This window comes from Diprion similis, chromosome 10 (genome assembly GCF_021155765.1).
Source record: "Diprion similis isolate iyDipSimi1 chromosome 10, iyDipSimi1.1, whole genome shotgun sequence".
Classification (NCBI taxonomy): Eukaryota; Metazoa; Arthropoda; class Insecta; order Hymenoptera; family Diprionidae; genus Diprion; species Diprion similis.
Genome location: NC_060114.1, coordinates 6083028 through 6098004, shown reverse-complemented (window position 1 = coordinate 6098004; position 14977 = coordinate 6083028). Strand labels below are relative to the sequence as shown.

The following is a 14977-nucleotide window of genomic DNA, read 5'->3' as shown; positions in this document are numbered from 1 at the left end:
AAAGTTCTTACTTTCGATGAGAAGATATTCGTTTTCCCAAAGTTTCTATCGTACTTGGGGATGTTGAAAAGATTTTTCCGAATCGTTTTCAATGTCAACAGTACACGAAAAAAAATTTGGAGTTCCCCAGTGGGTTCTAGAAACAATTCCAGAAGTGTTACTTGACGAATTACGGAGAACTTCTGTATATTCTACTACTTATGTGTATTTTATAAGTTCTTAGCGATAAATTGATATTATTCCTAAAGAATTTACTCCGAAATTCATGCATAATCATCTGATTTGACTCTATAAATATTTCTGTATTAGAATGCTGGAATAGTGCATCAACATTTAATAACTCTTGCGGTTAATTTATATTCTTACATAAAAAATAACGACCGTTTCGAGAGCACCAATCTTTAAAAGCCTTCCCGGATATCGCCTAACTACGATCCAGGCCTGCACTTGCATGTCCTTTCAATTAACCTACAAGGATTGAAGAACGAATTCCGCAGGATGACACTGTTGCATCTTGTATGAAAGTTTTCTGCAGACATTCCTGATGCACACGGTGACAACATATGAAACCGCAATTACAGGTCAATTAGGAAGAAGTCAAGACAATGAGACAGAAACTCGTTTCAATCTGATAAGAATAATATATACAAAAATGTAATTAATTTCAACGTTTTCGACTGACTTAAGACCTGTTCTTTAATTAGCTACAGGGAAATATCACGATGCTGATGCGAAAAGGACGCATAACTTTTTTTTTTCCGTTGCTGACCGTTCCATAGACATATTTTTAAGTTAAATATTGGAAAAATACATTCAAGTTGAATATTGGAAAAACACATACAACTACACAAAAAAAATATAAATGCGTAAACAGCCTTTTAGAATTAGCACCGCGATTTACATTGTTATCAACTGAACGAAGATCAAAATCAAGATAGACACCACGTGCGATAAGCCAAAATAGAGAATTTCATACTTTTAAGTACATTTGGCGCAGCACGAACTTTGCCCATTGAAATGAGTGATCCAAAATCACAGATTGTTCCAATATTTCGACAGATGTAGGCAAGCCGCTGAACGTATTTGGTTGAACGATTGAAGAATAATTGTTGGAAAGGATTAAAAACTCGAGATTAGTCAAACCCTGGAATGTGAGGGGTTCAAGTTCCTTTATCTTGTTGTCGGCTAACCAAAGTGTCGTCAAATTGCCGAGGGTTGCGAACGACCCCGGTTCTATGGTAGATATCTCGTTGTTTCGCAGGTTCAACACGGTCAACAGCCCAAGCCCAGAAAACGTTGTCAAATTTATTTTCATAATACGATTCCCCTCCAGGTATAAGTCACACAAACTCGGCAGTCCGTTGAACGTCTGTTTCGGTATGTCGATAATCCCATTATTAGACATATTCAACCGCATCAGTTGAGAAAGACCTTCGGATGCAGAAGAAAAGTAAATTTATTGTAATCATTATAAAATCATAAAGAGGTGAACCTACACCTTCATTTTCGTCTGTAGAAAACAAAACTTTGCGGACATAACCAATACAGAGCTCCGTAATGTCAGATCTTCAAGCAGATGAAATTGAAGGCGGTTTACTCGTTTAATGCGGGAGCCTCAACAAACCTTGGAAAGTATAAGGTGTGATTTCCACTATCTTGTTGTGGCTTAGATCAAGTGTTAGCACATCGCCGACGTTTGCAAATGATCCAGGTAAGATTGTCGATATCTCGTTGCTTTTCAAGTTTAAAAAAGATAACTCCGTGAGCTCGGAAAATGTTGTCGGATTTATTGTTGAAATACGATTTCCATTCAGGCACAACCCTAACAATTTAAAAAGCCCATTGAAGACCCCTTCTGGCAAGTAGGTAATCCCATTGTATGATAAGTCTAATACTTGCAGTTTAGAAAGACCTAGAAATATGTATCAAATGTAAAAACTACGTCATCATCATGTAGCCTTAAAGAGGTACATCTGCACTTTCGTTTTTATCTGTAGGAATTGAAATCGAACCATCATAACCAACGCAAGGCTCTGTAATAACAGTTCTTTGAACAGATAAAAGTTAAAACGGTGAATCCACTGAGTACTAAAGCATTGACGTACCTTTGAAAGTATTGGGTTTAATTTCGACTATATTGTTTCGGTTCAAACGAATCAATTGTAAAGCGCTGGTAATTGCAAAAGATCCGGGAATAATGGTGGCTATTTGGTTTCCTTCGAGGGATAAATCAGTCAGCCGTCCTAGAGCCGAAAATATTGTCAAATTTATTGCCGTAATGCGATTCTCAGTCAAGTCCAAGTTTTTCAGTTCCGGCAGCCCATCGAAAGTCCCTTCCGGTATGTGAGTGATTTTGTTACCAAGTAAACTCAACCGGGACAACTGAGAGGGACCTTTGAAAGCAAGTTAGACGTAAGTTGAGTATTATTATGATAAACCCCGCAAGTGTCGAATAACTTCGATCTCATCTATTTGAAGTGATATCAAATCCATATCACCGTTTCGAATAGATGAGAACTAAGTGGATCATTCACTTCATTACGAAAACGGTGAACAAACCCCGGAATGAACTGTATGTAATTTCGCTGATATCGTTCCGATCCAGTTCAAGTATTCGCAATTCAGTGACGTTTGCAAAAGATCCAGCAGCAATGGTGGCTATCTTATTTTGGGACAGGCTTATATGTGTTACCATTGAAAGGCAGGAAAAAGTGGTTAGATTAATCGCTGAAATACGGTTAAGAGACAAGTCCAACTTTTTCAGTTTAGGAAGCCCACCAAAAGCACCCTCTGTAATGGAGTTAATCTTGTTTCTAATCAGCAGCAATTCAGCCAGTTGAGACAGTCCTTCGAAGGTATGAGGAGTGAGTGCGGTAATTTCCTCCCTTGATATTATTAGCACTTCCAATTTAGACAGTCCATTGAAGGTTCCTCGTGGTATATGGTTGATGCCATTCCGTTTTAAATCCAAAATTTTTAATGTAGTTAGTTCCTTGAATAATCCAGAAGACAACTGAACGGTTTGCCCGGCTAGATTCAAGGATTTCAATTTTGGCAGGCCAGTAAAAACTCCGGATTGTGAGATCGAAATGTTATTAGTTTCGTTGTACAGAGGAAGATCCAAATTGTCGTAATACGCATTATCTTCGCTCAGTGTCAAGTATCCACTGGAAAGATTTTTAAACGCTCCAGGTTTAATTGATACCAAACCACAGTCCGCAATATTAATGTAACCGCACTCTTCGTTTCCGGTCACGCTGATTAGAACACGTTCGAAGTAACACATGGTGTAGCATTCGTCACCGGTACACGACGGCGGCCCTACTACACCATTAAATCGACACTCGGTGGAATCATTGTAATTCTCGCAGGTCGGCTCGAGATCACCCGACACGTAAGTAAGAACGAAACTGACCAACACGGTGAATCGCAGCATGACTGACACCCTTCTGTGTCTCGACTAGCTTGGAGGCGATTTATATAAGGACTCGCGTGCACAAATATTATTTTGGACTTTGCTGCGCTTATCATGGAAGAACATGTTTTTCTATTACAGGGATTTATACTTACTCGCAAGAGGTGATCCGTAAATCAAATAACGCCAAAATAATACATTACTTTTCGGAAGAATTTCTAGAGTAACACTGTCGCAGCCACATTTATAAATATTTCTGACCCCACATTCAGCCCGATTATATTTTCAGTATTCAGTAACAGAACGTCTATGAAAAAATGTTCAAAAAAATATACGCTTTCCTTCAAATTTAGAAATGTTCAACCCACAATCGACCCTATTGTGTTTCGACCCTGTTCAAGCAAACCGCGTATCGATTATGATGCATTCTATGACCAAATGACAGATTCGTTTCACGTCATCATGTGGGTATAGCGCAAATATGAAATATCTATCCGGATTTGACTTTAGCCCGTCGTTCGAATCTTACGACGATTTGTACAACAATAGCAAATTCGAAGGGCATTCCCGTTTATTATTAAGAATAGAAATTGTTTGAAAACATCTGTCTAATGGAATTTAAATGAATTGCGGTTAGAAACTTGTTTTTTGTTGTTGATTTTCTATTTTATTATAATTTTTTTCCAGCTTATGGTGTGCAATTTTTTTTCTCTGCGATTATTTCGCATGATACTTATCAGAACTCCTTCCAGTGAAATGTGTTCGCGAATCGTTTTGACATTACGCAAAAACGTTATTCTGTTGAAACTCGGGAAATATCATTCCGATCAAAGAGCGATCGTTCACCACAGTAATCGTTCAGATTTCATTTCGAATGAGGAATTCTGTGATGTTACTTCACTGATTTTAAACTGCTTTAAAGAAGAACATTTAAAAGACAAGAAATTATTAGATAAATTTTGTGATTGAGACCAACGATAATCGAAAACTATACAGAAATTGATAATTTGAGAAACGAGAGATAATCTATACAAATTCCCTTAGTTAGATAAAGACATTTTTACAGTTACAATTTATACACGAGAAAACGATTTACACATGTAAAATTTTATATTTACATACGTTTTATTATATATATATACAATTTGTGTTGAATGAATGAATGACCGAGCGGATAGATGAATGAGTTTATAAGGTCAAAAATTGAATTGACCAGATGATTGTAAACTCAAATAAATGAAAAATTTATCATTCTTCAATTTCATGACATAATACTTGTATGTTATATTTTTGTTCATTCCACCTTGAATTCGATTTATAAATTCAAATAAATACTACAATTGATGCAATAAAAATCATAATATTGAAACGCACTATACAAGGGTACACATTTACTGTTTGGACAACAACTTTCATAAATAAACATGACGCATAACAGTTTCCGTTCATGGCGATAGTCGAATACATATAACATATGAAAATATTTGACGGCTAATAATGATATTTCTGCCCGTTCGTCGTCATTTCCATTTCACTTGAATCGCCTGATTCGAGCGTTTTTTACAAATCAGTTCTACTCGAACCAAGGGGTCAAATTGCATCATTCTTCGTAAAGCAATTCTGTCCGTAAGGCTACGATTATTCAGAATGAAATGAGCATGTTATTAATGCCTAAGAAGCCTGTCAAACAATACCAGTAGATCCATGAAAAATCTCAATTAGTAATGAATTTTTTTTTTATGCGTTCATTGTGTTGCTGTTTTCGTCAAAATTTTTTCCTCCAAAAATGAGTTTCTCTCCAATGGATTTATTAGAGTTGTGACACGTAATTCGGGCCGTTGATTCTCTCCGTGTGCACTTATTTGACTTGTTTGACATATATTTGAACCGAAAGTTCTTACTCTGGGTAAAAAGATCTTCGTTTACCGAAGTTTCTATCACACTTTGGGGTGTTGGAAAGATTTTTCCGGATCACTTTCGAAGGCGATATAACGCGAACAAAATTTAGGACATCCCCATTGGATTCCAGTCACAGTTCCAAAATTGTTATTTGACTAATCACGGAGAATTTCTGTATATTCTATTAAGTATCTGTATTTTATAAGTTTTGAGCGAAAAATTGATGTTATTCCTAACGAATTTACTCAAAAATTCAAGCACAAACAATTGATTTGAATCTGCAAGTATCTCTGTAGTTATTCAAGATCCTGGAATAAAGCTTCAGCATCTAATAATAATTCTTGCGGTTAGTTCCTATTCTTACAGTAAAAGTAACGACCGTTTCGAAAGCACCATATTTTTAAAAAGCTTCTCGGATATGGCCTATCGACAATTCAGGCCTGCAGTTGCATATCCTTTTAATTAATCTACTAGAATTGAAGGGAGAATCCCGCACGATGACACTGTTGCATCTTGAATGAAATTTTTCTGCAGACATTATTGACGCACACGATAACGACACATCAAATCGCAATTATAGGCCAATTAGGAAGGAGTCGAAACAGTGAGATAGAAGCTGGTTTCAATCTCGTAAGATGAAGACATGCAGAAATGAAATTAATTTCAACGTTTCCGACCGACTGAAAACCTGTTCTTTATTGAGCTGCAAATAAATATTGCGATGCTAATGCCAAAAGGGTGTATAATTTTTTATTCCGTTGCTGACCAATCCGTAGGCTTATTTTCAAGCTAAATAATCAAACAACACATGCGCCCGTTTGGCTCTCGATAGCTTTCTAAAGCCAGAAGAGCGTATAAACGTGTAAGCCCTTTTGGTATTAGCAACGCGATACATTGTTATCAACTAAACAAAGATCGATATCAAGATAGACACCGGGATTGACAAGCCAAGATAGTGAATTTCATAATTTCACAAGTACATTCGACGCTGCACGAACTTTAACCTCTCAAATGATTGATCTCAAATCAAGGATTATTCCATTATTTTAACAGATGTAGGCAAGCCGCTGAACGTATTTGGCTGAACAAAGGAAGAATAATTGGTGAAGAGGTATAAAAACTTGAGATTAGCCAAACCCTGGAATGTGAAAGGTTCGAGTGCCTTTATCTCGTTGTCGGCTAACCAAAGTGTCCTTAAATTGCCGAGGGGAGCGAACGACCCAGGAACGATGGTAGATATTTCGTTGTTTCGCAGGTTCAACAGGGTTAACAACCCTAGTCCAGAGAACGTTGTCAAATTTATTTCCGTAATACGATTCCGCTCCAGGTCTAACTCACGCAATCTTGGCAATCCGTTGAACGCCTGTTTCGGTATGTCGATAATCCCATTATCAGACATATCCAACCGTCTCAGTTGAGAGAGACCTACGAATGCACAACAAAAGTAAATTTATTATCATCATTATAAAACCATAAAGAGGTAAACCCGCACTTTCATTTTCGTCTGTGGGAAGCAAAACTTTGCTGACGTAACCAATATAAAGCTCCGTAATGTCAGATCTTCAAGCAAATGAAATTGAAGGCGGTTAACTCGTTTAATGAGAGAGCCTCAACGAACCTTCGAAAGCATTAGGTCTGATTCCTACTATCTTGTTGAGGCTGAGATGAAGTGTTTGCAGATTGCCGGCGTCTGCAAAGGATCCAGGAAATATTGTGGATATCTCGTTACTTTTCAAGCTTAAACAAGCTAACTGCGTGAGACCGGAAAATGTAGTCAGATTTATTGTTGAAATACGGTTTCCATCCAGGCGTAACTCATTCAATTTAAACAGCCCATTGAAGACCCCTTCTGGCAAGTGGGTAATCCCATTGGATGATATGTCTAATAGTTTGAGTTCAGAGAGACCTTGAAACATGTATCAAATATTGACATTATGTAATCATCATCTAGCCCTAAAGAGGTATTTACATCTTCACTTTCGCTTTCATCTGTACGAATTGAAATCAAACCATTATAATCAGTGCAAGGCTTTGTAGAATTAGTTCTTTAAGGAGATAAAAGCTGTAACGGTGAATCCATTTAGTGCAAAAGCATTGACTCACCTTTGAAAGTATTGGGTTGGGTTTCAACTATATTGTTTTGGTTCAAACAAAGCTCTCGTAATAAGCTGGTGGTTGCAAAAGATCCAGGAACAATGGTGACTATTTGGTTTTGTCCTAGCGATAAACCAGTCAGCTGTCCAAGACCGGAAAATGTTGTCAAATTTATTGCCGTAATGCGATTCTCAGTCAAGTCCAAGTCTACCAGTTCAGGCAGCCCTTCGAAAGTCCCGTCCGGTATGTGAATGATTTTGTTACCAGAAATACTCAACCAGTACAATTGAGAGAGACCTTCGAGAGTAAATTAGGCGTAAGTTGAGTATTATTATGATGGACCCCATGAGTGTCGACCGACTTCGATCTCATCTATTTGAACTGATATCAAACCCATATCAGTGTTTCGAATAGATGAAATCTGAGTGGATCATTCCCTTTGTTACGAAAACGCTGAACAAACCCTGGAATGTACTGTGTGCAATTTCCCTGATATCGTTCCAACTCAGTTCAAGTACTCGCAATTCAGTAATGTTAGCAAAAGATCCAGCAGCAATGGTGGCTATCTTATTCCGAGCCAGGTTTATATTTGTTACCTTCGGAAGGCAGGAGAACGTGGTTCGGTTAATCGCTGGAATACGGTTAAGAGACAAGTCCAACCTTATCAGTTCAAGAAGCCCATCAAAAGCACCGTCTGAAATAGAGTTAATCTCGTTTCTATCCAGAAACATTTGACGCAGTTGAGACAGTCCTTCGAAGTAATGAGAAGTAAGTGCAGTAATTTGATTCCTTGAAATTATAAGCACTTGCAAATGAGACAATCTATTGAAGGTTCCTGGTGGCATGTGGTTGATGCCCGTCTGTTCCAAATTCAAAATTATCAATGCAGTTAGTTCCTTGAATAATTCAGAAGACAACTGGACGGTTTGCCCGGCTAGATTCAAAGATTTTAATATTGGCAGACCAGTAAAAACTCCGGATTCTGAGATCGAAATGTTATTAGTTTTGTTAGCCAGAGGAAAGTCTAAATGGACGTAATTCGAGCTGTCTACGCTCAGTGTTAAGTATTGACTGGAAAGATTTTCAAACGCTCCAGATTTAATCAATATCAAACCACGGTCCGCAATATTAAGGTAATCGCAGTGTTCGTTTTCGGTCACGCTAATTAGAACACGTTCGAAGTAACACATGGTGTAGCATTCGTCATCGGTACACGACGGCGGCCCTACTACACCATTAAATCGACACTCGGTGGAATCATTGTGATTCTCGCAGGTCGGCTCGAGATCACCCGACACGTAAGTAAGAACGAAACTGACCAACACGGTGAATCGCAGCATGACTGACACCCTTCTGTGTCTCGACTAGCTTGGAGGCGATTTATATGAGGACTCGCACACACAAACATCATTTTGGACTTTGCTGCGCTTATCATGGCAGAACTTGTTTTTCTATTACAGGGATTTATACCTACTCGCAAGAGGTGATCCGTAAATCAAATAACGCCGAAATAATACATCACTTTTCGGAAGAATTTCTAGAGTAACACTGTCACAGCCACGTGTATAAATATTTCTCACCCCACATTCAGCCAGATTATGTTTTGAGCGATCAGTAACGGAACGTGGATAAAAAATTATTCAAAAAACTACGCTGTCCATTAAAATTACAGATGCTTAACCCACAACCGACCCTATTGCGCTTGGACCCTGTTCAAGCAAACCGCTTATCCATGATAACGTATTCTATGACCAAAGTACGGATCCGTTTCACCTCGTCATGTGGGTATAGCGCAAACATGAAAAATCTATGCGGATTCCACTACAGTCCGTCGTTCGGACCTTATTACTATTTGTTCAACAATAACAAATGAAAATGCATTTCCGTTTATCATTAAATATGGAAATTATTCGAAAACATCTGTCTGGTGGAATTTAAATAAATTGCGGTGAAAGACTTTTTTTTATCGTTGATTTTCTATTTCATTCTAATTTTATTTCAGCTTATACATACTTTGCATGATACTTGTCAGAACTCCTTTCAGTGAAATGTGTTCGCAAATCGTTTTGACATTACGCAAAAATGTCACTCTGTCGAAACTCGGAAGAATTTTATTCCGATCAAAGAGCGATCGTTCACCACAGTAATCGTTCCAATTTTCATTTGGAATGAGCAATTGTTCGATGTTACACCACTAATTGTAAACTGAATTTTTGAACTACACAAAGTAGTGGATACCTTGCTATCTCACAGAAAGAAACAGAGATTGTGCCGTGTGTTTGACGAAAGATCGAAAACACGTGTTCCAGCCAGGTGAACATCTCTTCGCGTGTATAGAATCTGCCAGGCACTACCAAAGATCAAGAAAAAGATGCTCCGTGTGCCAAAATCCTGTCAGTAGATATCAACGTTACGGGCTGACCATACTGAGAAAAAAAGGTTATCGAACCAAAAAGCTGATTTATTTGACTTTGAGTTTCTTTTATCCGAACAATTTTTAATTCAGACCAGATATTTTTAGTTCAAACAATAATATGGATTTTCTGATCTTTCTTAGTGGATTCCCAACATTCGCTGGCTGAAGTCAAACAACGGATGGTTGACACTCGTTTCGCAGAAGCTTGGGTTCATACTCCTGCTGTGATTTTACTCGAGAGACGCAGAAATTTGCCACGAAGATCAAAAGTATTCCGAAATTTTTCAGTTACCTCTGCTATCTGTCAGTGGTTAGGCGATATTGTGCCACAAGCAACTCTTCGGGAACAAACTTTTGAACTTGACTGAATGTAGACATTACTGACACACACGATGATAACATATAAAATCGCAATCACAGGCCGATTAAGAAGAAGTCGAGACAATGAGGCAGGAAATCGTTTTAATCTGATAAGGAGGAGATATACAGAAATGACAGTAATTCCAACGTTTTTGATCTCTTCTGTAATGTGCTTCAAGGAAATATCGCGATGCTAATGCCAAAAGGGAGAATAATTTTTTTTTACCGTTGCTGACCGTTCCGTAGACTTATTTTCAAGCTGAATATTGAAAAAACACACGTGCCCTTAGAGATAGCTCTCTAAAGCCGAAGGATCGTATAAATGTAAAAGTCCTTTTGCAATTAGCATCGCGATACATTGTTATAGCCTAAGCAAAGATCAAAGTCTGGATAGACAACAGGTGCGAGAAGCCGTCATAGTGAATTTCATAATTTCACGAGTACATTCAGCGCTGTACCAACCTTACCCTTTCAAACGAGTCATCTCAAATCAAGATTACATCATTATTTTAACAGATGTAGGCAAGTCGCTAAACGTATTTAGTTGAACGACTAAAGAATGAGCGGGGAAGAGGTGTAGAAACTTGAGATTAGTCAAACCCTGGAATGTGCGGGGTTTGAGTTCCTTCATCTTGTTGTCGGCTAACCAAAGTGTCCTCAAATTGACGAGGGAAGCGAACGACCCCGGTTCTATGGTGGATATCTCGTTCTTTCGCAGGTTCAACACGGTTAGCAGCCGAAGTCCGGAAAACATGTTCCAATTTATTTCCGTAATACGATTTCCCTCCAGGAATAACTCACGCAAACTCGGCAGTCCGTTGAACGCCAGTCTCGGTACGTCGATAATCTCATTATGAGACATATTCAACAGAATCAGTTGAGAGAGACCTTCGGATGCACAGCAAAAGTGAATTTATTATCATCATTATAAAACCGTAAATAGGTGAACCCGCACTTTCAATTTCGTCTGTGGGAAGCAAAACTTTGCTGATACAACCCGTTGTACACCTCGAAAACGCGGGGATGCAAAACTCCTATACCGCTCGAGCGATCAGAGTGAAACTTGGTCAATTAATGCCTTATTTTGGCATAAAGTGGAGCATCTTTTTACTTTTTCAAAATTTAAAAAAAAAAATTTACAGATTGGTTACCAACTTTTCATGCATGCCGGTAATTTTTTACCGACATTACACACATACATTACCGGCACGCGCGTAATGTCGGTAACAAATGTCGCCAAAATGAGATTTCGTTGTACTTCGTAACCGAAAACCAGATTAGCTGCCATTTCGTCATTTCACCATCAAATCTCATGGGACTGGGCTCAAAATGTGTGTTTCATCACCGCCGAGTGGTATCGTACCGGAGAGGTCGATCCTTTTAGTGCAACTGTTAAAATTTGGCCGATTTCTGTGAGTGGTAACCAATCTGTAAATTTTTTTACAAAATTTTGAAAAGTAAAAAGACGCTCCAGTTTTTTCCAAAGTAAGGCATTAACTGCCAAAGTTTCACTCTGATCGCTGGAGCGGTATAGGAGTTTTGCATCCCCGCGTTTTCGAGGTGTACAACGGGTCTTTATATGCACCTTAAGCAAATGAAATTGAAGGCGGTTTACTCGTTTGATACGAGAGCCTCAACGAACCTTCGAAAGTATTAGGTGTGATTTCCACTATCTTGTTGTGGCTCAGCCGAAGTGTTCGCAGATGGCCGGCGTTTGCAAAGGATCCAGGAAAGATTGTGGATATCTCATTGCTCTTCAAGCTTAAATAAACTAACTGCGTAAGATCGGAAAATGTTGTCAGATTTATTGTAGAAATGCGATTTCCATCAAGGCGCAACTCTTTCAATTTAATCAGCCCATTGAAAACCCCTTCTGGCAAGTAGGTAATCCCATTGGATGATATGTTTAATAGTTCGAGTTCAGAGAGACCTTGAAACATGTATGAAATGTAAACATTATGTTATCGTCATGTAGCCCTGAAAAGGTACATCTTCACTTACATTTTCATCTGTACAAATGAAAATCAAACCATCATAACCAATGCAAGGGTGTGTAATATCAGTTCTTTGAACAGATAAACGTTAAAACGGTGAATCTACTTAGTGCAAAAGCATAGACCCACCTTTGAAAGTATTTGGTTTAATTTCAACTATATTGTTTTGGTTCAAATAAAGCTCTCGTAATATGCTAGTGGTTGCAAAAGATCCAGGAACAATGGTGACTATCTGGTTTCCTTGCAGCATTAATATGTCCAGCTGTCCTAGACCAGAAAATGTTGTCAAATTTATTGCCGTAATGCGATTCTGAGTCAAGTCCAAGATTTCCAGTTCAGGCAGCCCATCGAAAGTCCCATCCAGTATGTGAGTGATTTTGTTACCAGAAAAAGTCAACGAGGACAATTGAGAGAGACCTTCAAAAATAAGTTAGACGTAAGTTGAGTATTATTCGGCTGAACCCGCAAATGTCGACCGACTTCGATCTCATTTATTTGAAATAATATCAAACCCATATCACTGTTTCGAATAAATGAGAACTCAGTGGATTATTCACTTCATCACAAGAACGCTGAACAAACCCTCAAATGTACTGTGTGCAATTTCCCTGATATCGTTCCGATCCAGTTGAAGTATTCGCAATTCAGTGACGTTTGAGAAAGATCCAGCAGCAATGGTGGTTATTTTATTCTGAGCCAGGTTTATATTTGTTACCTTCGGAAGGCAGGAGAACGTGGTTCGGTTAATCGCTGAAATACGGTTACGAGAGAAGTCTAACCATTTCAGTTGAGGAAGCCCATCAAAAGCACCGTCTGAAATAGAGTTAATCTCGTTTCCATACAACCACAATACATACAGTTGTGACAGTCCTTCGAAGTAATGAGGAGTGAGTGCAGTAATTTTATTCCCTGAAATGATTAGCTCTTCTAATTGAGACAATCCATTGAAGGTTCCTCGTGGTATGTGGTTGATGCTATTCCGGTTCAATTTTAAAGTTTCCAATGTGGTTAGTTCCTTGAATAATCCAGAAGACAACTGAACGGTTTGCCCGGCTAGATTCAAGGATTTTAATTTTGGCAGGCCAGCAAAAACTCCGGATTGTGAGATCGAAATGTTATTAGTTTCGTTGTACAGAGGAAGATCCAAATTGTCGTAATACGCATTATCTTCGCTAAGTGTCAAGTATCCACTGGAAAGATTTTTAAACGCTCCAGGTTTAATTGATACCAAACCACAGTCCGCAATATTAATGTAACCGCACTCTTCGTTTCCGGTCACGCTGATTAGAACACGTTCGAAGTAACACATGGTGTAGCATTCGTCACCGGTACACGACGGCGGCCCTACTACACCATTAAATCGACACTCGGTGGAATCATTGTGATTCTCGCAGGTCGGCTCGAGATCACCCGACACGTAAGTAAGAACGAAACTGACCAACACGGTGAATCGCACCATGACTGACACCCTTCTGTGTCTCGACTAGCTTGGAGGCGATTTATATAAGGACTCGCACACAGAAATATTATTTCGGACTTTGCTGCGCTTATCATGGAAGAACATGTTGTTCTATTACAGGGATTTATACCTACTCGCAAGAGGTGATCCGTAAATAAAATAACGCCGAAATAATACATTACTTTTCGGAAGAATTTCCATACTAACACTGTTGAAGCTACATTTATAATTATTTCTCACCCCACATTTAGCCAGATTATATTTTCAGCGTTTAGTAACGGAACATCGATCAAAAAATATTAAAAAAAAATACGCTGTCCTCCAAAGTCACAAATGCTCAACCCACAATTGACCCTATAGCACTCTGACCCCGTTTAAACAATCCACGTATCAATAACAATGTTTTCCATGACCAAAGTTCAGATCCGTTTTACCTCATCATGTGCGTATAGCGCAAACATGAAAAATCTATTCAGATTTGACTTTAGCCCGACGATCGAACCTTATAACTATTTGTACGACAGTAACAAAGACAAAAGGCAGTCTTGTTGATTATTTTACATAGAAATCGAATGAAAACATCTGTTTAATGGAATTTAAATAAATTGTGGTGGAAGACTTTTTCTGGTGTTGATTTTCTATTTCATTCTAATTTTATTTCAGCTTATACTGCGCAATTTATTTTCTCTTCAATTATTCTGCATGATACTTGTCAGAACTCCTTTCGGTGAATTGTGTTCGCAAATCGTTTTGACATTACGCAAAAACGTCACTCTGTCGAAACTCGGGAGAATTTTATTTCGATCAAAGAGCGATAGTTCACCGCAGTAATCGTTCAAATTTTCATTTCGAATGAGCAATTGTTTGATGTTACACCACTAATTGTAAACTAAAATTATCAAGCTACACCAAGTAGTGAACACCTTGCTATTTCACAGAAAAAAACAGAGATTGTGCCGTGTGTTTGACGGAAGATCGAAAACACGCATTCCAGCCAGGTGGACATCTCTTTATCTGTATCGCATCTGTCAGGCATTACCAAGGATAAAGAAAGAGATGCCCCATGTGCCAAAAGCCTGTCAAAAGATATCAACAAATATATTACACAAGAAATAGATCAACGGTTACTCTATCGGTAATTCTAACATAGGTAATACATATTGACTATAAATGATCTTTCGTAAATGTTGTGTACGACTTGATACAAAAAATTCCAACAGAGAATTGTTAAAACTTTGTAAAGAAAAGCTTTTCGTGGCAGTGTATGAGTTTAGTACACTTGAAGAACAACTACAAAATGCAGGAAACAGATGCATCCATTTTGTATCCTCATCGCTCAA

General features: G+C 38.3%; 4 protein-coding genes across 4 annotated transcripts; all 4 read right to left on the bottom strand.

Moving 5' to 3' along the window:
* Positions 1–970: 970 nt before the first annotated feature.
* Positions 971–3436, bottom strand: LOC124411399 (insulin-like growth factor-binding protein complex acid labile subunit). The gene is made up of 5 exons (XM_046890491.1): positions 2560–3436; positions 2106–2393; positions 1609–1912; positions 1547–1566; positions 971–1431 (listed from the first exon to the last, which is right to left on the bottom strand). Exons 1-5 carry the CDS (start codon positions 3434–3436, stop codon positions 971–973), a joined length of 1950 nt encoding a protein of 649 aa, XP_046746447.1.
* Positions 3437–6347: 2911 nt separating this feature from the next.
* LOC124411398 (insulin-like growth factor-binding protein complex acid labile subunit) lies at positions 6348–8748 on the bottom strand. The gene is made up of 4 exons (XM_046890490.1): positions 7872–8748; positions 7418–7705; positions 6933–7220; positions 6348–6739 (listed from the first exon to the last, which is right to left on the bottom strand). Exons 1-4 carry the CDS (start codon positions 8746–8748, stop codon positions 6348–6350), a joined length of 1845 nt encoding a protein of 614 aa, XP_046746446.1.
* A 1932-nt stretch (positions 8749–10680) lies between these two features.
* LOC124411397 (leucine-rich repeat-containing protein 15-like) lies at positions 10681–12694 on the bottom strand. Its single transcript, XM_046890489.1, has 4 exons — positions 12691–12694; positions 12308–12595; positions 11827–12114; positions 10681–11072 (listed from the first exon to the last, which is right to left on the bottom strand). Exons 1-4 carry the CDS (start codon positions 12692–12694, stop codon positions 10681–10683), a joined length of 972 nt encoding a protein of 323 aa, XP_046746445.1.
* A 37-nt stretch (positions 12695–12731) lies between these two features.
* LOC124411396 (insulin-like growth factor-binding protein complex acid labile subunit) lies at positions 12732–13637 on the bottom strand. Its single transcript, XM_046890487.1, has one exon. The coding sequence runs from the start codon at positions 13635–13637 to the stop codon at positions 12732–12734; it is 906 nt and encodes a 301-aa protein (XP_046746443.1).
* Positions 13638–14977: the final 1340 nt, after the last annotated feature.

Excerpts from the sequence above, each read along its gene's own strand:
- LOC124411397 (XM_046890489.1), bottom strand. Across the intron at positions 12,115-12,307 it reads TAAACCAAATACTTTCAAAG|GTCTCTCTGAACTCGAACTA; the intron begins GTGGGTCTATGC and ends ACATGTTTCAAG. Across the intron at positions 11,073-11,826 it reads CACACCTAATACTTTCGAAG|GTCTCTCTCAACTGATTCTG; the intron begins GTTCGTTGAGGC and ends GTGCATCCGAAG.
- LOC124411398 (XM_046890490.1), bottom strand. The coding sequence starts at position 8,748 with ATGCTGCGATTCACCGTGTTGGTCAGTTTCGTTCTTACTTACGTGTCG. Across the intron at positions 7,221-7,417 it reads CCAACCCAATACTTTCAAAG|GTCTCTCTGAACTCAAACTA; the intron begins GTGAGTCAATGC and ends ACATGTTTCAAG. Across the intron at positions 6,740-6,932 it reads CAGACCTAATGCTTTCGAAG|GTCTCTCTCAACTGAGACGG; the intron begins GTTCGTTGAGGC and ends GTGCATTCGTAG.
- LOC124411399 (XM_046890491.1), bottom strand. The coding sequence starts at position 3,436 with ATGCTGCGATTCACCGTGTTGGTCAGTTTCGTTCTTACTTACGTGTCG. Across the intron at positions 2,394-2,559 it reads TACATACAGTTCATTCCGGG|GTCCCTCTCAGTTGTCCCGG; the intron begins GTTTGTTCACCG and ends TTGCTTTCAAAG. Across the intron at positions 1,432-1,546 it reads ATCTGACATTACGGAGCTCT|GTCTTTCTCAACTGATGCGG; the intron begins GTATTGGTTATG and ends CTGCATCCGAAG.
- LOC124411396 (XM_046890487.1), bottom strand. The coding sequence starts at position 13,637 with ATGGTGCGATTCACCGTGTTGGTCAGTTTCGTTCTTACTTACGTGTCG.